Raw genomic sequence first — 23,904 nt, forward strand, 5'->3', positions numbered from 1 at the left:
GGGGGGGGGGAGAGAAAATTGGAGAGAATATCCCCTTTCCACTGTGTGAAGAACCCATTGGTCTGAAGTTATAAGGGACCACGCATGGTGGAAATGGGAGAAACTATCTCAAAATGGAGGGAAAGGATCCTGGGTGGTGACTAGTACGCCGTCCTCGGGCGCACCTTCAAAAATTTTGCTTAGGCCCTGACGATGGGTTTAGGAGGGTCTTGATTCTGACCGGGTTGGTGGCCGGTGGATCTCTTTCTACCACCTCGTCCACGTCTTCTGTAAAAGTCCTGCCTTGGACGAGGGGGAGAGTAGAACCTTTGAGGCTGTGGTCTAAAGGGCTTGCGCTGGGTAACCAGGACATGCATCCCCAGGGAGCACATGATGGTTCTCGAGTCTTTTAGGCTCTGTAACCTAGAGTCCGTTTTATCCGAGAACAGGCCCTGCCCATCAAATGGTAGATCCTGCAGGGTCTGTTGCAGTTCTGGCGGTAAGCCAGACACCTGAAGCCAGGAGATGCGTTGCATAGCTATGCCTGACGCCAGGGTCCTAGCCGCAGAGTCCGCTACATCAAGAGAGGCCTGTAAGGAGGTCCTAGCCACCTTTTTGCCCTCTTCCACTAAAGCCCCAAACTCATCCCTGGACTCTCGTGAAATCAACTCCTTAAATTTACCCATGGAGTTCCACGAGTTATAATCATAACGGCTCAAGAACGCCTGTTGGTTTGCGGCTCTGAGCTGAAGGTCCCTCGCTGAGTAAATTTTTCATCCAAACAAATCGAAGCGCTTGGCGTCTTTAGATTTGGGCGCTGCTGCCTGTTGACCATGCCGTTCCCTTGCGTTCACTGAGGACACCACCAGTGAACAGAGCTAAGGATGAGTATACAGGTAGTCATACTCCTTAGAGGGAACAAAGTATTTCCTCTCCACCCCTCTGGCCGTAGGTGGGATAGAGGCAGGGGTCTGCCATATTGTCTTGGTGTTGGCCTGAATGGTGCTGATGATAGGCAACGCTACCCGGGATGGGGCGTCAGCTGAAAGGATGCTCACCACCGGGTCCTCCAACTCCACTATCTCCTCTGCTTGGAGGTCCATATTACATGCCACCCTACGTAAAAGGTCTTGGTGAGCACATAGGTCTATCAGGGGGGGACGGGGACGACCCGAGGTCGTTGTCCCCGCCACTGCCTCATCTGGAGAAGATGAGGTAGATGCTACAGGGGCTAATGGATCCGGTGGTGGGTCCAATTGTGAGGGGTCCTGATGTCCATGATCAGTTGTACCGGGGTCTGGAGCCTGCGTTGGGGTGGGTGCAGGTGCCTCCATACCCCTCCGGGGGTGGGGAGGCGCGCACAACTGATAGTAGCCCATTCAGAGCCCCAAGTACCGGAGGCCGAGCGGGAGGAACCCCTTGGGCTTGGTGGTACGCCCACAGGGTCCAGAAAGACCACTGTGCAGGCTCCTGGTCAGGGTCTTCGGCCTTGTCCTGCCAGTGACCCAGGTTGTCCGCTGCTTGGCCCGGTGCGGGATAGGCTGAGCGAGAGGCACCGTCCGACTGGGAAGAGTGTGAGGCGGAGCACAAGGGCCAGGGCAGTGCGGAGCATGCCTGCGTTGACTCTGTTGGGAACGGTGCCAACCCACAGGAGAGTGGTCTCTGCGCGGTGCCGGGGAATGGTACCGGGATCAAGAACGGTGCCGACGGTCATGCCAGTACCGAGATCCCGACCTGGATTGCGATAAAGACCGCCTGCGGGAGCTTATTTTAAATACATACATACATACATACATACACACACACACACACACACACACACACACTTATATAACAGTGTTAAAATTATAGTCTTAAAAAAATCTGAAACATCAGAAAATTCAGAAGTAAAGGTTCCACATTTGTTAGCTCAGCCACGTTGCATATGCAGGAAATGTAATAGTATACAGTTTATGTCAGATAAGAATACCCACCAAATACATTTCCCAGTCTCATTCACTGCATATCATTCAGCCCCTGCACTGAATGAGGTAGGTCATTCAGTACACAAATGCTCACTTTCTTCAGTGAAAGGAATTTCTTAGAAAGAAATTAGTTACTTGTAAACAGAAGCCATCTACTAAATAAAAATACAGAACTGTTACTAAATAGCACTGGATCACAACAGTACAATTTAGGAGATCCCTGTGGAGGATTTCTCAATTTCACAGACAAGAAAAACAACAATTCCTGAAAATAGCTTATATCTAGAGTTCCACCAAATAAGGCATAGTAATTTTCTCACCAACATAGTCTTCCCATTTCCTGGTGGGCCAAACAGCAATAATCCACGTGGAGGAGCTCTAAGTCCTGTAAATAACTGAGAGAGATACTGCATTAGAGTAAACGCCTTTGCAGGGTTACAAATATTGCAACTAAGCATGAGTTTCTATTAAAAAAATAATCAGTAGTTTTCTAGAATATAGCATTTTAGTTCCTTAAATACCAGAGTTCCATTTTCCATAATGAAACATACTGTATTCAGTAAAATATTTCAGGGCTCACTACAATCCCGAAGATATCATAAAGACATCCTTTCTTAAAAGGTAGCGACTTCATGGTGAACAAAACAAAAATTACAAAAAAGGTATTAAAAAAGTTAAGCCAAAGTACAATTGTGCTTTGGAAATATAAAAACAAAAACGTAGAAATAGTGATAGCAGAAAAGACATTCACAGCATTGCTGAAAACTAACTGAAGCAAAAATAATGTTTTAGTGCAAATATTAAAATTTAAACAGATGGAAGGGAGGAATTAGCAAAAAAAAAAAAAAAAAAAAAAAATACAATTATGCAACCAGGACTTATATTGCATACAATATCTTCCAGTTCTTAGACTCTCTAACAGTAAGGTTACCTAGAAAGTCTGAACCCCAAAATAATCTGAAAGCACTATGTTCTGTTACAGCCTTAAAGTTAGGGCCCCTACCAAATTCATGGCCCTGAAAAACGAGTTCCAGACCATGAAATCTGGTCTCCCCCTTGAAATCTGGCTATTGTAGGGGGGTCATGGTATTGCCACTCTCATTTCTGCAATGCTTTCAGAGCTGGGTGGCCAGAAAGCAGCAGTTGCTGGCCAGGCACCCAGCTCTGAAGGCAGCTGCTCTGAAGGCAGCTCCTCTTCTGTGCTGCTACTCACAATGAGGGTGGCATGGTATGCAAGGGGTCATCACTTTGGGGGGGGGGGGGGGGGGCCCGCCCCTTGGGGGGGGGTGACTGGGCCACCCCCCGGGGGCCCTGGGGTGGGGGGGGGAGGGGCGACACCATGGTCACCCCTCCAAACACACACACACACACACACACATACAGAGCGCCAAGGCCCCTTTAACTCCTGAGTGCTAGACCTGGAACCAGGGAGGGGTAGGCCAGGGCTGGGGGCACCCTGGACGGGTGCTCCTGCCATGCACTGGACTCCAGCTGCTAGTCCTGGCCAGGCTGGGGAGGGACGGGACTTTCTCTTCCCCTGCACAGGCTGCTTCTGAGGCCAGGCCACACCCACCTCAAGGAACCTCCCCTGACTGCAGGAAGCTCTGCAGCTGCTGGCTGGGAACCCAGCTCTGAAGGTAGTGCTGCTACCAGCAAGCAGTTCAGAAGTAAGGATGGCAGTACCGTGACCCCCTAAAATAGCCTTGCAACCCTTCTCCCCCACCCCCCACACCTGCTTTTGGGTTGGGACCCCCATGGTTACAACACCATGAAATTTCAGGTTTAAGTATCTGAAACCATGAAATTTAAGTTTTTTAAAATCCTATGACCCTGAATTTGATAGGGCCCTATATAAAGTCCTTCCAGTGAAACAAAGTAGCAATTTAGAGATTCAATGATTATTGGAATCCCTATAAATTTGTATTGACCCTTAAAACTCAGAACAACTTCCCTAATTTACACTGACTAAGCTATTTTGCCTCTGATTAAGGAGAAAGGAGAAAAGAAACTACATACTTTACTAATTTCTGCAAGCTTGAATATAGCACAAGAAATTCAGTTAAACACTGTTAACCCAAACACTCAGTATTCTCTAGTTGAGTTTAAGCCAGGCATGGTTAGAGATTCTGTGGTGCTGGGAGAGCTGTAGTCTACAACTTATCAGGTACTGACATCCTCCCCACCATGGTTCAAGAGTGGGAGGCAGGGATGTGAGGTTGGGCCTACTGACTGGGACGTTAACACCTCCAGAGGGAGGGTGAGATGCTGGTTTCTCAAATGAGCATTTAAGCAGAAAGTTTCAAGGTCTTGGTCGTATGTAGAGGGGTTACAGTGAAGCAAGCGAGTGGACAGAAAGAGAGGAAATTTGTGTATGAAGTCATGGATGAAAACAAAGAAGGGACTGATCTTGGAAAAGCTGTGAGGAGCCAAGGGTGAGACTAAAATCTTGTCTAGAAAGTGTCAGCAAAGCATGCCACAGGGGCATAAAGTGCGCTAACATGCTGTGCTCTAAGTGCCCTGTGTAGACTCTGCTAGGTACCTAGTTTGTGTTTACATTTACATTAATGAGAACTAGTTACCTTTCAGAATGCACCAGCCTGGTCTACATGGGGCAGTTAGAGCGCACCCATTAGAATGCTCTGCAAATGACACCCCTCTGGAGCCCTTTGCCATGCTACAGACAAGCCCCAATAAATAAGGTTTTGTCCTCCCCCAATGAATAAGGGAGTGGTGGGGAGGATAAAACAGGAAAGAGTTAGAGAAATAGACGGATAAGCAAGGGGTCAGGCAACTCAAGAATGGGAGACTAGAAAGAAAATTTTCTCTTTGCTCTGTTTTCCAGTTAAGAAAGATCTGAACAGGAATAGCGCCCCATCGGTCACAAACATGAAAAACTGCCTCAGGCTACATTTACACTGAATTTCAGGGAATTCCCCCACCACAGATCTAACATCAGCTCTTCCACTGGTTGGAGTGCTAGTGTAGATGAACTTCAGGTATTTTTACCAGCATATTTAAACTTTGCTCAAAATAAAAAAAAATGCTAGCAGCCGGTCTGTATTACCATCTCCTCTCCTCTGTTGCTAGCACTGGTAAAGCTGTACCTATGTTACAATAGCATGTGTAGGTAGTGAAGGACTTAAACCATTTACGATAACAAAAATAAGAAAAAGTTGAGAGGGGAGGTCAGTGGTGTTATTTCTTAACATTACTTTTTGAAGATGACTATTAATTCAGAAAAAACACAAAACCTTAAGCACATTGAGCTTCCTCTCCTGAACAAGCTGTGCTGAACAGCTATTAGCATCTTGTATCAACCACCATTACAGTTGTTTTCTCACCTGCCACCCCTATTAAAAATTATTTCAGTAGGTGGGTCTACAGTTCCTGTACTTGCTGAAAATGGGCATGAACTGGGTTTGATTTGCATCTATTTTTTAAAGAATAAGACAGGAAAAAAATCAAATATTATCTGAATAACCTTATCATCCAAGACAGATTGTAGATGAACAAAACAAGAGAGATACTACCCATTCTGGGAAAGGGCCGACAAAACCATAGCTAACAGAATGAGACAAAGAACAAATGCTGCCAGAAACATCCTCAACATCCATTAGTCATAGAATTGAAAGATATGTGCGAGAATCCGAAACCTTGTCAACATGAAAGTCACCAAAATGAATCATTTCCCTTCTAAAGTCAACAAAATATAGCACTAGTAAAAGCACATGGACTATTTCTTTAAACACAAATGGCCACCAATGTTTTAATAAAAATTGTTCTGTTCTATATTTGAAATACAAGGTCTGCATTTTGCACTTTGAGGGAGATGTAAGAATCAGTGCATCCTCCCCATCTCATTTGAGAGGAAAGCAGAACTGTAGCTCATGTGAAACCACTATTTAAGTTCTCCCCCACACCCCAAAAAAAAAAAAAAAAAAAAAAAATCTAGTCAAGATCCTCCATTAAAGAAAAGGAAAGTGAGGATCTGCTACTACAAATGTAAAAACCAAATAGAGAAAACATTTACAGAAATAAAGAAACTATAGAGAGCCTCACATCACAGGAGTAGTAGTATAGGGTCCAATCTTTATTTTATTTTCACAATAAGGGTTGTTCCTTCATGGTCAACTCAGATTGCAGTGTGGAGTCTGCTGGGGCTGGAGTAACATCCTTGAGCATGTCACAGTGATAGCTCTCCTTTGTTAGGGATGCAACCATTGGTAATTTCTGGTACAATGGAATCTCAGAGTTACAAACACCTTGGGAATGGAAACTGTTCATAACTCTGAAATGTTCGCAAAAAGAACAGGAGTACTTGTGGCACCTTAGAGACTAACACATTTATTTGAGCATAAGCTATCGTGGGCTACAGCCCACTTCTTCGGATGCACAGAATGGAACATATAGTGAGGAGATATATATACACATACAGAGAACATGAAAGGGTGGGAGTTCCCCTACCAACTCTAAGGGCTGGTCCACACTACCCGCCTAATTCGGCGGGTAGAGATCGATCTTCTGGGATCGATTTATCGCGTCTCATCTGGACGCGATAGATCGATCCCAGAAGCGCTCCCCCGTCGACTGCGGAACTCCTGCTCACCGAGAGGAGGAAGCGCTGTCGACGGGGGAGCCTGCCTGCGCCGCGTGGACCCGAAGTAGGTACTTTTAGTTCCATATAGGAAACGTCGACTTCAGCTACGCTATTCTCGTAGCTGAAGTTGCGTTTCCTATATCGATCCCCCGCCCCAGTGTGGACCAGCCCTAAGAGACTAATTAAAATGAGCTATTGTCAGCAGGAGAAAAAAAACGTTTGTAGTGATAATCAAGATAGCCCATTTAAGACAGTTTGAGAAGAAGGTGTGAGGATACTTAACATGGGGAAATAGATTCAATGTGTGTAATGGCTCAGCCATTCCCAGTCTTTATTGAAGCCTAAATTGATAGTATCTAGTCTGCATATTAATTCAAGTTCAACAGTTTCTCGTTGGAGTCTGTTTTTGAAGCTTTTCTGTTGCAAAATTGCCACCTTTAAATCTGTTACTGAGTGGCCAGAGAGGTTGAAGTGAGCTCCTACTGGTTTTTGAATGTTATGATTCCTGATGTCAGATTTGTGTCCATTTATTCTTTTGCGTAGAGACGGTCCAGTTTGGACAATGTACATGGCAGAGGGGCATTGCTGGCACATGATAGCATATATCACATTGGTAGATGTGCAGGTGAACGAGCCCCTGATGGCTTGGCTGATGTGACTAGGTCCTATGATGGTGTCACTTGAATAGATATGTGGACAGAGTTAGCATCAGGCTTTGTTGCAAGGATAGGTTCCTGGGTTAGTGTTTTTGTTGTGTGGTATGTGGTTGCTGGTGAGTATTTGCTTCAGGTTGGGGGGCTGTCTTAAACGAGGACAGGTCTGTCTCCCAAGATCTGTGAGAGTGAGGGATCATCTTTCAGGATAGGTTGTAGATCTTTGATGATGCGCTGGAGAGGTTTTAGTTGGAGGCTGAAGGTGGTGGCTAGTGGCGTTCTGTTATTTTCTTTGTTGCGCCCGTCTTGTAGGAGGTGACTTCTGGGTACTCTTCTGGCTCTGTCAATCTGTTTTTTCACTTCAGCAGGTGGGTATTGTAGTTTTAAGAACACTTAATAGAGATCTTGTAGGTGTTTGTCTCTGTCTGAGGGATTGAAGCAAATGCGGTTGTATCTTAGAGCTTGGCTGTAGACAATGGATCGTGTGGTGTGTCCTGGATGGAAGCTGGAGGCATGTAGGTAAGTATAGCGGTCAGTAGGTTTCCGGTATAGGGTGGTGTTTACGTGACCATCGCTTATTAGCACAGTAGCATCAAGGAAATGGACCGCTTCTGTGGATTGGTCTAGGCTGAGGTTGATGGTGGGATGGAAATTGTTGAAGTCATGGTGGAATTCCTCAAGGGAATAAATGGACACAAATCTGACATCAGGAATCATAACGTTCAAAAACCAGTAGGAGCTCACTTCAACCTCTCTGGCCACTCAGTAACAGATTTAAAGGTGGCAATTTTGCAACAGAAAAGCTTCAAAAACAGACTCCAACGAGAAACTGCTGAACTTGAATTAATATGCAAACTAGATACTATCAATTTAGGCTTAAATAAAGACTGGGAATGGCTGAGCCATTACACACATTGAATCTATTTCCCCAAGGGCTATCTTGATTATCACTACAAACGTTTTTTTTCCTCCTGCTGACAGTAGCTCATCTTAATTAGCCTCTTAGAGTTGGTAGGGGAACTCCCACCTTTTCATGTTCTCTGTATGTGTATATCTATATCTATCTCTCCTCACTATTGTTCCATTCTATGCATCTGATGAAGTGGGCTGTAGCCCACGAAAGCTTATGCTCAAATAAATTTGTTAGGAGTACTTGTGGCACCTTAGAGACTGTTCTTTTTGCGGATACAGACTAACACGGCTGCTACTCTGAAATCTGAAATGTTCATAACTCCGAATAAAATGTTATGGTTGTTCTTTCAAAAGTTTATAACTGAACATTGATTTAATACAGCTTTGAAACTTTACTATGTAGAAGAAAAATACTGCTTTTAACCATCTTAATTTAAATGAAACAAACGCAAAAAGAGTTTCCTTACCTTGTCAAATCTTTTTTTTAAAACTTTCCTTTTATTTTTTAAGTAGTTTATGTTTAACACAGTACTGTACTGTATTTGCTTTTTGTTGTTGTTGCCTCTGCTGCTGCCTGACTGCATACTTCTGGTTCCAAACGAGGTGTGTGGTTCACCGTTCAGTTTGTAATTCTTGTATTCGTAACTGAGGTTTTAATGTACTTTATTCAAGTGCTGAGACTGGCCAGCCAGTTAAGTATCCACCAGTAACGAACAGCAGCAGATGGAGGTGGCCCTCTTTTGAGACACTCTTCACTGCTACAAACCTGGCACTACACCACTGTTGCTTTGAATTTCTGGCATTGGTGTAGGCCTCTGCCTCCACCTCTCTCTGGGAGAGCCTAACAAACTCCTTACTGGGGCTATGACCTCAGCTCAAGCCTCACAGAAGACAGGACTGGCAGGCACAGAAAATATTAGGATGCTTCAATATGAACACAAAGTGGAGGGAGATACAGTCTGTTAACAGCTAAGGTAACTGTGGCCTTAACCCCATTTTTCACTGATACCAGAACAAAATGTTTGATGGAGACATCTGAAAGTTTAGGGAAGCTGCAGCTACATGGCCAAAAGAGAGAGTTCTTGTCTCAGTTCTTGCTGGCTCCTATCATTAACAATTCACGTTTTAGAAGGACTGCAGATAATCTGTTCAATTTCTTATAACATGCCAAAGAAAATCCTAAAGTCCATTCCAAGGCCTGCTAGCATGAAGAACCACCAATTAACCAACCTGGCCTTACTCTTACCCAATTCTTCACAAGATCTAATTTACCCTCCAAAGACACCTCTAGAAACTCAATCATTTGTTTGAAATTGCTGCCTTTGTAACAAAATGGCCTCAGATTGGAGCCTATCTTTTGAAAGACAAAATATGGGTGGGAGTAATGGAGAGTGCCAAACTGTAAATGCCTGGCTGACTCCTCAGCGAATACGGAACCTTACACTATCCCAATTCTGCTTTTTAGCCCAATGGCTGCTGCTAGAGAGGGAATGGCTTGAGCCCTCCTCTCCCTACAGCTCTTATAGTAAAAGTATGTCTTCAATGCAGCATTAACTCAGGAAATTGGCACTCAGGTTAGCCTGACCCAGGTTTGAGCAGCTAAACTGCAATGCCATATCCGAAGTTGTTGTGTCTTCACTGGTGCTAGACTTACCCAAGTGTGATGCCAAGACTTTTGGAAGCATACCCCATCATTGTTTGTGCTACAGTAAGCTAAACCGCTCTTTCACAGTGACATACTTGTAGGAAAACTTGTCTGTCCTTCTGGGAACAAAGGGGTAAACAACAGGAGGACAACCAGTGCTCAAATGATTTATTCCGCATCCTCACAGCAAAACTGGTGAGTTACTATCCTGAGTAAAAGCAACATGCAAGCTCTAGTCTCTACCCTCAGCCAGGCCCACTAGCCTGGATTTAAAGCACCAAACTTAAGTGAGAGGCTATTGTGTGTGAATAGGAGGGGATTGGGGCAATGCCTAAGTTAACTCTAGTGAAGACAGAGGATGTTGTAGCTGCAGCTTCATACCCAGGTTGGGAAAGGTAAGCAGAAGACCTAAGTTTTGAACCCCATGTCCAAGTCATTTGAAGCCCTATGAAATTCTCCCCTCCATGCCCTCAAAATATCCACAAGAATTAAAACACTGAACACACTCCACCTTTTCACCTCTGCCAGGGTATACAACCCCATTCACCCTTGAATACTATAGGGCACTGCTGGACTCCCCCAGGCCAGCTATCCACAAATCTGTACCATTTGGACTGATCCCCCTCCAGCTTAGATTTCTGTTTGTAGCTTTTGGGTTTTTTTGCTGTCACAATGTTGAAGAAATTATTTAAAATGGATACCTTAATTACCTGTTACAACGTATTAATATGCTTTCCAAAAGCTATTAAGTTCTTAGTCTTAGTTTGCTACATAATCTAGCACTTTGATACAAATAGGAATACAATCAAAATTGGAGAGGGGGAGGAGCTTTCTACCTCTACTTAATCTGCCAATTTAATGCCATCCTACAGCCTTAGAAAGTCTATTCCATCTCTGAAATGGTCCTCTGAACATACAATTCTTTCTCATAGACTCATAGACTTTAAGGTCAGAAGGGACCATTATGATCATATAGTCTGTCCTCCCGCATGATGCAGGCCACAAAAGCTGACCCACCCACTCCTGGAATAATTCTCTCCCTTGACTCAGCTGTTGAAGTCCCCAAATCATGATTTAAAGACTTCAAGTCGCAGAGAATCCTCCAGCAAGCGACCCCTGCCCCATGCTGCGGAGGAAGGCGAAAAACCTCCAGGGCCTCTGCCAATCTACCCTGGAGGAAAATTCCTTCCCGACCCCAACTATGGTGATCAGCTGAACCCCGAGCATGCGGGCAAGATTCTCCAGCCAGACCCTCCAGAAAAAGTTCTCTGTAGTAACTTTTAATATCCCATCATTGACCATTGTTACTAATTACCAACGATGGTACGTTATTGACCTATTGACTAAAATCACATTATCCCATCAAACCATCCCCTCCATAAACTTATCAAGCTTAATCTTAAAGCCGGAGAGGTCTTTCGCCCCCACTGTTTCCCTCAGAAGGCTGTTCCAGAACTTCACCCCTCTGATGGTTAGAAACCTTCGTTTAATTTCAAGCCTAAACTTCCCGACGGCCAGTTTATATCCATTTGTTCTCGTGTCCACATTAGTACTGAGCTGAAATAATTCCTCACCCTCTCTGGTATTTATCCCTCTGATATATTTAAAGAGAGCAATCATATCCCCCCTCAGCCTTCTTTTGGTTAAGGTAAACAAACCGAGCTCCTCGAGTCTCCTTTCATACGACAGGTTTTCCATTCCTCGGATCATCCTAGTGGCCCTTCTCTGTACCTGTTCCGTACCTCTACCATCCCTTTCTAAAGGAGTCTGTTTCACAAGAAATTTCAAACCATATTTAATCCACATTATTTTTCTCTGCCTGGTCCCAGTCTTCAGTTAATCAGTAAAGAATATTCAGTTCTTTTGTCCTTCAAGTGTGATTAATCCATCATTTGCATTCTTAATTTGAGCTATTCATTGCTTTGATTTCCAACTGTGATTTTGGTTGAATTATGTATATTTCATCTGCAGAAACATGTGGCACCAATCTACCAAATGCATGGGCCAATTTTTTTTTTTTTTAAATGCTAGTCCTAATTTATACTCTAATGCATCAAGTCTGGTTTTAACAAGTGTGGATTCCTCCTTCAAAGATCAGAAACAATTCACTTAGTCTGTTCTCCTTTTCCATTACCTTTATATACTGACCTCCACTACCCATTGCAGCCTCTATTTCCTCTGAACTTTGATGACCACTCGGAATCATGTACCAGTATACGAGACAGTGTTACCTACAACAAAACATTTTCACACACACTGAATTCAAGCTTTCCTAACTCTGTTGTTCTTACAGCTCCTGTGCCCCTCCAGCTACCATTACAGCCTCGTCTCCCTTATTTGCCTCTTCTCTCCATATTCCACCCAATCACTCTTCAGCTCCTTCCTCTTGCTTTGCTTCCCACTCACGTCAGTGTTTTTTACCCATTTAATCCATCCACTATAAAACTACACCCCATCATACAGTATATCAGTCAACTTTCCATTCCCCCCGCTCAGTGAGCACAACTCTTGCAGCTATTCCTCCCTACACCAATCACCAGCATTCCATCTTTGCAGAGCAAATTTTATCTCATTAGTGGACCTCATACCCACTTATTTCATCTCACCTTGCCTCCCCATTCTAGTTTTCAATGTTACTTCTCTTAAACAGCTTTATACTTAGCAAAAATGACCCAACTCTGTTCACAGGCACCACTGGCAGGCAAACATATCCTCAACCCTTCCCCAGCACCCATTGTCAACTACAGCCCCGCTTCTAGTTTACCCCTCAGCAAAACAATGGAGAAAAACATTCATATCTTCAACCATTTCACTGTTCGCAGCATCTTTGATTTGTTTCTATCTGGCTTCTACCTGATCCATAGCAATGAAGTCCTCTTTAGGGTGATCAGTGAGTCCTGAACTCAAACCATGACTCCCTCATATTATTTATCCTCTAACTTCAATGCAGTATTTGATACGGTTGATGGCCTGATTCTCTTAGAATGCCTCAAGCCCCCATGCTGCACTGGTGTATCTGGCCACTGCTTGACTGTCACTGGTGTGTAGTCTGCCTTGGAAGCTAGACCACTTTTGTGTCCCACAAGATCCAATTCTTTGCACAGTTCAGATGTAACTACCACCAATTGTAATGATGTACAGTGCTTTTTAGTCTTTCATTAACACTTTCCTATTCATCCTGAACAGAACACTTTGTTCCACAAAAATGCTATCAAGATATCAGTCATCTTACTTTGCAAGTAAAATACTCATTTGTGTATCTAGCTGATTCATCTTCATGCATCTTCACCTTTGCTCTTTCTTTGTAGAGATACTATCAGGCAGTTGAGGTCCAAAATTCATTTTTAAACCTCATTTACTTTTACATTTATGAATGCTAACAATATTTTGCTTGAATTTAAACATTGCCCTGTAGTTTTCACATCTCCAATATTGTAGTATCATGATGCTACAAGAGTAAGTTAAACCAGTGGTTCTCAATCAAGGGTATGGATACCCCTGGGGGTACCCAGAGGTCTTCCGGGGGTACATCAACTCATCTAGATATCTGTCTAGTTTTACGGCAGGCTACATAAAAAGCACTAGAGAAGTTAGTACAAACTAAAATTTCATAGACACTGGCTTGTTTATACTGCTCTATATACACTGAAATGTAAGTACGATATTTATATTCCAATCAATTTATTTTATAATAATATGGTAAAATGAGAAAGTAAGCAATTTTTCAGTAATAGTGTGCTGTGACACTTCTAGTCTATTTTAGTTATCCAAGCTGAGTGAAATGCAAAAAATTCCAGCATAAGTGGCAAAAACTAGATCAGATTTAAATCAAAGTTTATATTTATAGAAGCTTGGATACCACCACTGATAGGCACCTGAGATTATTAGAACCAGTCATTTAAAATCTAAACTGCTAGCATACTTCACGTAAAGCGTGTACAGATTAGTTATAAAACTTAAAATATACCAAACGGTGTATACTTAAATCGATCTCAATGCCAGCCTTGACTCCAAGCTTACCTATACATGATTGCTTAAACACTAAACAAATCTAATTTCTATCTTTCCCAATATACAGACTGCATGTGCTCCAACTGATACAATACTGAACTGATCGCTTCACTCCTGGATAACTACATCTCCCTATAGCCTCCTAAGTCACTCGTATACATAAAACGGTCCGTTCAAAAAGCTTTCACAGTTTACTCGTGCATACAGTATTACTACACCACCGGGCTAAGATTTTCACTGACTCTTCATCAGTTCATGTCATGCCTTAAATTTACCTCTGATCTCATTTTCTCCTTCACTTACCTAATTCTGGCCTCCACCACTTACTACGTCTGTACACAGTTAGCCCTTTGCTATTGCCACATTGCATTAGTTCTGCAATAGCCTGCTCCCTCGCTAACTTCCCATCGTTTTTTCAAACTATAACTATTTCTAGACTGGTGTTTATTATTACCAACTCTTCGTTCTTGCATTTTCAGGACATTTCATACCACTGCATTACCACTGGTTGTATAAACTGTGAAAGTGCTAGCACAGACACCTCTCCTCACAGCACATTTAGACAGAGTTATAAAGCCTCTGAAGACCTGTGGAAGTGCTGTAAGAGATTCCACTGCATTAACTCTTCACCTCATTGTAGCATTTCATTATGACTGCTCTATTGCAAAATGTGTATATACAGTTATATATAATTACTCGTGTCTGTACAATGACATCACTAACGTATTTCTTGGATGCTGGAGGTAAGTGACAACAGGATAAAAATTACTCAATGCTTACCTCAGGTCTAAGGGAGGGAAGGATAACAATTTCTTGCAGTGCTTGTTTAGCCAGCTCTTGCCCAGCGATATCGTCAAATTTGACAGCTGGTCCACTAACAAAGAAATGGAATATCAATTAGCCTAACAATGGGATACTTTTTTTTTTTTAAACCACACACTGCAGCTGACTGATTTCATGCATTTAACCATCTTTAAGGAACCAATTTGAAGCTAATTCATTCTACTGCACATTTTGCTATCTGTAGGCACTTATTCATTCTTAAGACTAGTTAGCTCACTGTCAACATGAAAGTAAAATTTCAAAAGAAAGATAGTAGTTTTATCCAACTCAGGAAACTTACTAACTGGTTTTCATTCCTTCCCCAAGAAGAAATGTGACTAGTTTTTCATTCAAAATACAATCCCAAGAGAGTTACTTGACTTCTGAATACAAAGAAATTTGTGTGTCTGACTTACTTGTCAACAATTTCATTCAGAATTAGATTAGCAAGATTACTATCAACATTTCTAAATATCTTCATATCTTTCTTTTTTCGAGCAGCAGTTGTAGGAGTAGAAGGCTTGTTTGTTCGGCTATTTTTTGAAGTAGTCTTAAGACAAGAGACAAAATCAGTTCACACTTCTCAAATACAGTTTTTAAAGGCACACTGTTAATAAAATTGTTTATATGTGTCACAATTTCAGTTGTAAAACTTAGCATGTTAAAAGGTGCCAGGCATTTTGATATAGGTGTCACGGGCCAGCCGAATGTATCCACTATGCTAAAGTATCTGAACTTGCAGCTGTAATTATTTTTTCTAAAATTAAAGTTAAATACTAATATGTAGAAAATAGGGATTAGTAAATATTCTATTTGGATTCACTTTCCATAAGAATACTGACATTCTTCCCAGTGTGCATTCAAAAAAGACCATAATCAACCAATAGTTTGGAGAGTCCCAAACTTTTACTAAGCCAAGACCCACCCTTGTACTGCTTTGGCAATGGGTCCCCTTCCCTCATCCCCTCACACCATGCTAGCACACAAATCACCATCAGATTTCTAATCCGGTTTTCTGTCTCTTGTCCTTTTCTTCCTGTTCTCTAATCTTTGTTTTCCTTTCTAATTGTTTCATTTTGTCTTACTGGCATAGACCTTTTACTACTGTACTTCAAGTGAAGTCTATGTAATTGACCTTCTTTAAGCATGATCACTAGGGCTAAGAAATGAGATATTTGTACATGCATGGTTTATGGGGAACAGGAAGAAGAACGAAAAAAAGGAGGCGTCTAGGGCTCCTGAGTAAAATTATTTCCAGGTATCTTTTAGCTCTAGTGGGCAATAAGTTTTAAAATACCATTTGAGTACAAAGAAACCCCTTTTAATTCAATTAAAAACATTCTTGGCTTAAAGATAAAGTATGATTTGGAGTTTGTGGGGGTTTTTTTTAAATTAGTTTTGGAACTGAGACCAAGCCCAAAAAGTTTCAGACCAAAAATTTAGTTTTTAAAATATAAGCAACTGAACATGTGCATTTAGTATTCTCATCCTAAACTGAAATATTGCTAATGTGAGGTTTGGCTACATTTAGTAAAACTAGAGCTTGGCATGGGTTTTGCATTAAGTGCCCAACAACTGCTGGAGTTTTCATCTCTGGTATACCTTGTGTGTTGAAGTTGCAGGATTGGCTCCCTGTCTAGATACAGAGAAAGTTGACACCCCACTATAGCTAGGGGTTCTATGATGACCAGAAAGGCCTGTGGATCCAGTTTTTGCAACTGCAACAGTCTTTGAACGAGGAAGGGAGTTACTCGTGTGCGTTAATGGATCCTTCTTTTTTGGAACAGCTCCACATTCTACAAAGGAAAAAGGAAAGCCAATGTTGTCATGACAGCATATTAAACGCAGTATAGTGTTAATAAAATTGTTTATACATATCACAATCTCAGTTACAAAATTTAGCATGTTAAAAAGTTAAAAAAGTCTACCTGAAGTCAGAGTTATTCTAACTTGCTGACAAAGACCATTTCACTTTTTTTTTTAAAGTAGTAAAAAAGCCTAATCCTTTAGGATACCATAAAAACACTGTTGCTTTTTGCTTAAGTTTAACCCTTAATTTTAAAAGGTTACTTTGAAATCTATGCTAGTTAGTGGTCTTTAAAAAAAAAAAAAAAAAAAAAAAAAAAAAAGGCAGTTTTTAGCAAATATTTGATAAACAATATCCCTCTTCCACTATCTCAAGGGACTATTAAAGGGAGGATACTGATAAGGATTCAAACGTTTCAGGAGTACAAAATTCCTGTAATAATCAAAAGTTGCCAAGTCTTAAATTGCCAGATCCAAAGCTTCCCTCTCCCTAAGAAAAGTAATGCCCACAGCATTGTGCTTAAGAAGTTAACAGTAATTTACTAAGCACATTCAACATTTAGTGTAGTTTTCTAATTCGATTATTTAGAAGGTCAGATTTTCATTTCCCGCTAAAAATATTAAGGTAGTTGAGATTTATAAAAACTTCCAACCATAAACAAGTTGGAATCTCTTAAGGGCCAAGAGTGAAGAAATTCAGAGTTTAGTTTTCTCATACAACAAACATCTTTAAGGCAGCCTCCATGCCTACCATACATCTAATAGCGATACAGGTCCATCTTAAACTAGTGAATACAAATAATGCAATACATCCGATACTTGCTTGCTCTGGCTTTCCTCCATAGGTAAGTAAGAAGGTCTCAGTTTTGGTCACTGATACAGTCATCTGCGGCCAGTACATACAGAGATGCTAAGAGGGGTATATGGCTTGTATCTGTAGGGTCAATAAAGTAAGTATACTGGGGTAGCCAGTCTGTACACGTAAATTGTACAGGAGGAAATGAGGTTCTCAGGATTGGTGGATGTTGGATGGCAAGATACAGTATCTATGGTTCTGTAACAAGTAACTGGACTAGAGGAGGGTTGGATTTATGGTCAGTGCACAGCATTAGTTTCCACATCAGTATATACAGTGAGGAAAGGCAAAATTGGGTTTTGTAGCCTGTAATGGAAGTGCAGATGAGGCTACATGACACAGGATTACTAAAGAAAGCCTGCTTTCTGTACAGGTAGAGAGGATAAGACATAAGAGTTAAGAAAGGTTGGCTGATGAACTTCAGCTACAAGTTTACCAATTTTCAAATATTTTTATTTGGTTTATTTTTAAACTTCAAGACTGTAATGTTTGGTTTAAACATGCACATTTTCAACCTCAACAAGAAAGAATTTCCTGAAAGAAACTAAACTTCTGAAGTGTTTTTTAATTTCTTCCTAGAACATTTGTTTTCTAGAGAAAGCACTTTCAAAATGTAAAAAACATTGTATTTTCAAAAAGATATATAAAAATGTCAAGCAGGAATATTTCAGTGAAGCATTAGGTTTAATAGTGTCCATTATTCATCTTAAAAAAATTTAGTAGCCCTTCCAAAGTTATCACATTTATACAATCCTCATACAAATTTTATCTAGAAGTAAGCTCAAGTGAGGAACTTTGTGGTGCCTAGCTGTTAGTGTGACAAACCTTACATGAACTATAGGTGTTGCCTAAACAGCCTTCCTGCACCAGAGATCCAACCTTTTACAAGTTACAGAAGGTCAGCAGTGGTTAGTAAAAATACAGCTAGGACACCTCACAAGAAACATCTAAGGACCTTGCTTTACCATAGTGGTTAGGCAAGTCTTTTGAACTGGAGATGTTTGGTCCAGGCATTTATAAATTGGAGATGTGTTAAGCTTCCAAAAATGTTGGAACCAGAATTAAGTTGCTAAATGTGTGAACTATGGGAGGATATGCTTGCATAATTGGTAAGTTTCTTGAGCCAAAACTCTTTGGCTTAAAAGTTCACAAACTCTGTAGGCTATGGTTACAGAGTTATAAACTCAGAGCCTTAACTTTAAAAAGTATGAACTCCTGAATTGGCACTGAAGTCTGAGTATCCGTGAACTGATTATTTGTAGCAGGTTACTCCAAAGTTACCTACCCAACGTTCTAAAAAAACCCACTATACACCTTTACACCAATATAACACGACCCGATATAACACAAATTCGGATATAATGCAGTAAAGCAGTGCTCTGGGGGGATGGGGCTGCGCACTCCGGCGGATCAAAGCAAGTTTGATATAACACGGTTTCACCTATAACATGGTAAGATTTTTTGGCTCCCAAGGACAGCGTTCTATCAGGGTAGAGGTGTACTATATTACAGTAAGGGAAAAAACAAATCTGATTTGTTATTTAAGATAACTCATTTGAGGTAGATTAAAAAATAACCTCTAGAAGACTTCTAAAAGTGAAGCCTATTTTCCTCCTTCACTCAAACACCTTATCCAATGACCAAACCTCTCCCCAGCCAAAAGATCAGATTGTCACAATTTTAAGTAGAAATGGCAGATGAGGAGGATTGGGGCAGAGGGAATGGGGCATAAAATTGGAACTATCACTCAATCTACTTTTGTCTCCAGAAAACCAAAAGCTCCTCAGGTCCACATTTTTTAATACAGTAACTTTCATTGCCACCATTCAGGACATTAAGAAGTCCAAAAGTAATTTTCTGCACCTATTAATTCCACATTTTTAACCCAGCATTAAAAGAGTTGTGAATAAGAAGAGCAGTGCAGTTGTAGCAGCCCAGGTTGCGGGATGCCAGGTATCTGCTTCAGTGGCTAGTCCATGCCACCAGTTTCACTACTATTGTTATTCAATCTGACTTGATCAAAGCTAGCCTGCTGCGGACACGGCTCTGACTGCAGTGTAGATATTCCTGAAAATGTGATATTTTCACACTTCAACACAAATTTGGGAGAAAGGGGTTGCCTAAAAATTCAAAGAGTATACCAAAAAAAGCAATTTGTTTAGATCTCATGATTTATGCCAATTTCATGAATTTTTGATTCTTGGGATTGGCAATACCGTGATATGTATCTTTTGCAGAACAGTACTTCAGTTTCTTGTGCTTACCTCTATAAAATATCACATCCTAAACAGATACATTTTGCTGTATACTTGTGAATATTCCTAAAAATCACAAGCAGTTTTTAAAAAGAAACTAATTACGGCTGATTTTTGCTCTGTGGTCAAAAGTGATACTTTGCAACCCAAAAAGCTGCATGGATATACTGTGTCACATCATCTTTTCAAGATGATAGACTTAAAGAAATCTCAGCATCTAGAGATGCCTTGGCAAGTTTGAATTGGTATATAAAGAACTAAGTTTTTAGATCTAAATTTCAAGAATGAGACACCAGATAGCTTAGTTTCAATTTGGAACTTGAATTACGTGTTCTATACTGGCCTGGTTAACCCAATTCAGCAATTATGCCAATGGTAAAGTCTCCTCTACTCTGCTTTGTTTCTGTATATCTTGTGTTTTTGCTACTTGTCTGTTCCTCATACAGCCCTAACACTGAAAATTTAAGTTGTAACAATCAGGGTATAAAGGCCTCTTGCAGTCTATGATATATATCCATCTAGCTCATCAACCCCCAGCCTGAATAAGCAGACAGCCAAATTCTGTCTGAGGATTGCCAAAGAAGCAGTTGCTTTCACCGCGATGAAATGGAGAACAAAGGTCCCAGATTCCAAACTACACTGTATGAGGAAGCAGTCTGAATACGATATAAGCTTTCACAGAATCACAGAATATCAGGGTAGGAAGGGACCTCAGGAGGTCATCTAGTCCAACCCCCTGCTCAAAGCAGGACCAATCCCCATACAGATTTTTGTCCCAGATCCCTAAATGGCCCCCTCAAGGATTGAACTCACAACCCTGGGTTTAGCAGGCCAATGCTCAAACCACTGAGCTATCCCTCCCCCCACTCTGCCAATGAAACATGCAGTTGAATTCCCAATCTTGACAATACTAAAAATTGGGGAACAAAAGTAGTATTGGATTAGGAAGACTGTTCCAATGTTCACTTTAAATGTGTTATTCAGCTTTCCTATTAAAAACAGTAATTCGCTCATTTCAAAAAAGAATAAGCCAACTTTTGTGCTTTTGACGGTTAAGAGAGAGTTCTTGAACAGCATGTTTCTCCTTGAAAAGTTTTTTTACTAATGTCAAACAACAGGAAAAGGAGTTTTATTCAGATTTAAAATCAGTGAGTCAGCAATTCTAGTGCATCTCTGCTAACAAAATCATGACTATGCAATCTATTTCCATTTTAAAAGAGATCTTAAAGATGGTTTATATTTACATTTTGATCCACCCATCACACTGGTATCTGGGCACCAAATACAAGACTATCAAATCATTCATAATTATTAGTCCCTTATTCACTTGGAAGAGCTTTCACTGAATAGTCAAGTTCATTATAATATTCCCATTCAGTAAATCCATGCTCAGATATTTCAGCAACATCCATTCAAATTAAAAGAAACGTAGGAACTGCCTAATTCCCTGAACTTCTCTTTAAGTAAGTTAAAAATCTACTGAAACCTGGTCTAAGTTGTAAAAGTTTTGCCAGCATTGCTATGTCAGTGTGAATTCCCCCCCCCCCCCCTGACTGAAGAAGCTATGCCAGCAAAAGCCCTAGTTTTGCCTATACTGCATCCCCCCACCAAAAAAAAAAAAAAAAAAAAAACAATTTTTTTTTTTTAAATCGCTTACTCTGTTTGGGGAACTAGTTTAAGCTATACCAGTAAAAGGTACGTCTCCAGTAGGTGGCTTGCCAATATATCTATCTGTATACCTATACTGACAAACATTTTCAAGCGTAAGCTAAAACCGAAACGCTGAATACCCAAACTAACACTGTACCAACATAGAGCTGTACAGTACTTCGTCCAATTGTTCTTGAGGTACTCAATGTTAAAATGAATTTCAGCATAGTTTGAGATCAAGGAGTAAGGCAAAGTAAGTACATTAGGAGTACTGCAATATTCCAATTAATTACTACTGAAGCATCTCTCACATAAGGATTAATATTAAAATAAAACTATGAAGACTTGTTAAAGACTTGTGCCTGCCCTTGCTAGAAGTTACAAAGTCACCTCTACTGCCTCAGTTTTTTATTACAAAATGTATCTATCACTATGGAACAATTTGGGTAGGTTTGTTGGAATCTAGTCTAAAGACAACAACAACAGGTACATTAAGTAACTTATTCTCCAGAGGTAAGTTTTGTCACAAGACTACTCACTTCTACATTCTAGAGAGCTCCACAGATGCATCTATAAATGACTAGCTGCACAAATAAAAGAGGACATCAGTGTCACAATAGTAAAGAGTTTTATAAAAATTCAAGGGACCAAATTTTCAAAATGAAAAGTAGAGACACCCGAATATACATTGGGGTATTTGGCCTGGGAGGTGAGGGTCAGAAACAGGTTCTGCCACAGAGTTTAAAGACTGACTCATAATAATAATAATGCTTTCAAAGAAAAACCTTGATGATACAGGCCTGCCAAAGAATAGCCACGAGAAATGCAGTCAGCTACTTAGACAGAAGAATGGGCCTTGGAAGGTGTTTGGCTTTGACCCACTGTAATAGCGGCAACTGAAAAAAAGCCAGATGTTCTAAAGTCAAAGCACTTTTTAATTAACATTACACTTATGTTCTTGTTGTAATTGAAGGGTACGTGCAGGAAGGATGTTGGCAGGATGATTAACTGACTAACACAGAACTAAAGACAGCATGTTTACAAAGAATGCAAGACAAGACTGTAAGCACCTTATCCTTACCAACAGAACTTGAAAAATTTACCAGACATCTAGATAGACAGATGCAAAGACAAGGGTGGCATCCCCTCCAGTAAGGTCAAGTAGCAACAGCCTAATGAAACGCCCAGATACCAGGAAGAAGCAGCACGTTTGGATACCTCTCTCTCAGTCTCATTCTATATCCTATTTGGGAATTATGTATTTCAGATCAGCCTGTGAGTAGTAGAGGTCTGATAAATTTGAAGCTTTCCTCTTGCTGTAGAGGGAGAAGTAACTATCTTTGTCCCTTCCTACAGCCTCCTAGCTGCTGCCAGGAGTTGGAGGGGCCAGAGAGGAAGAAGAGAAAATGTCTCCATTACTTTACCCTACCTACCCTAGCCTGTTAGTCCAGGTCTTGTTACCTGGAGAGGCATTCCATTATCTACCTCTGCCACTGCTCACACAATGTTCTGAAATACAGAAGAGAGAGTGACTCAGTTACCCTTCACTACTTCAGGAATTTCTTTACAAAAGACTCTGAACAAGTGGGGAGTGTGAATCTATACGAATAATCCACTGATCCCGAAATTTGGCAGTGTAACTTTCCCCTTGACAGTGTTTTTTCTTTAAGTGTAAGTATCCAGCAAGGACATAATTTATCAGTTCAAATCTGTAGCAAAACATTTCTCCATTTTCAGCAGCCTTGGGTAGAAAAATATCCATGGATTTTAATTAAACCTCGTTGTTCACAGTATGAAAGTTATCTGAGTAGCTGGTGAACGTGAGAGAGATGTATATAACAGAAATAAGAGAAAGGAAGATCCAGTGGCTAGGGGTACTATCCCAGGACTGGGGTGACCTGGGTTCAAGATCCTGTTCCACCACAGACTTCCTATGTGCCACCTTAGGTGAGTCGCATTCTCTGTGGCTCAGTTCCCATTTGTAAAATGGAGATATAGTACTTCCCTATCTCACAGGGATATTAAGAGGATAACTACATTGAAGGTTGGGAGGCAATACTAGAGCAATGGAGGTCACGTAAGTACCTTAGATAATAGTTTCTGAAACTCAAAAAATGGAACAAACATTTATTCTAATAAGGCATTTTAATAGAAATGAAGATTTTTTAGACTGTGAAACTGTTAGTTTTCTTCATACAGCAGTGGTTCTCAAACTTTTGTACTGGTGACCCCTTTCACATAGCAAGCCTCTGAGTGCGACCCCCCCCCCCATATAAATTAAACACTTTTTTGTATATTTAACACCATTATAATTGCTGGAGGCAAAGCGGAGTTTGGGGTGAAGGCTGACAGCTTGCGACCCCCCCCCCATGTAATAACCTCACGACTCCGAGGGGTCCCAACCCCCAGTTTGAGAACCCCTGTCATACAGGCTTTAAGCCCAATGTGGAAAACCAGTGCAATTCTGCTGTCCAGCACAACTTTTAATTTATGGTAGTACCTATGATGAGAGAAAAATGTACTTGTTTTTAAAATAAGATGACCTTATTGCAGAAGAGGCAGACTCCTCCTGTTTTGACTCCTGCCTTGAAGGACAGGAGATAATTTGTACTTATGTGGGGAACTTTTGAAAAGAAGCAATGAGTGCTAGAACTATTCCTTGCCAAAATTAAAGACTGCCTAGTTATTAAACCTTTTTCTGGGCTATTCACATTAGAAAACTAGTGTAGAGAACTGAGCAAAAAACCAAAAGTG

The 23,904-nt window shown here is 41.0% G+C and overlaps 1 protein-coding gene across 4 annotated transcripts in view; it reads right to left on the minus strand.

Annotated features, from left to right (window-relative positions):
- The window catches only part of SPAST (spastin), a 66,367-nt gene that overhangs the window by 25,373 nt on the left and 17,090 nt on the right, over nucleotides 1-23,904 (minus strand). For all 4 annotated transcript variants that reach the window (XM_024212099.3, XM_024212097.3, XM_024212098.2 and 1 more), the window contains 4 exons: nucleotides 16,186-16,379; nucleotides 15,000-15,133; nucleotides 14,542-14,635; nucleotides 2,264-2,338 (listed from right to left, as the gene is read on the minus strand). In XM_024212099.3, the coding sequence (XP_024067867.2) occupies nucleotides 2,264-2,338; nucleotides 14,542-14,635; nucleotides 15,000-15,133; nucleotides 16,186-16,379 (497 nt within the window). The remainder of the gene's footprint in view (nucleotides 1-2,263; nucleotides 2,339-14,541; nucleotides 14,636-14,999; nucleotides 15,134-16,185; nucleotides 16,380-23,904) is intronic.

The sequence above is a fragment of the Terrapene carolina genome, unplaced genomic scaffold (assembly GCF_002925995.2).
Source record: "Terrapene carolina triunguis isolate 2854851 unplaced genomic scaffold, T_m_triunguis-2.0 Scaffold85, whole genome shotgun sequence".
In the NCBI taxonomy this organism is placed as follows: domain Eukaryota; kingdom Metazoa; phylum Chordata; order Testudines; family Emydidae; genus Terrapene; species Terrapene triunguis.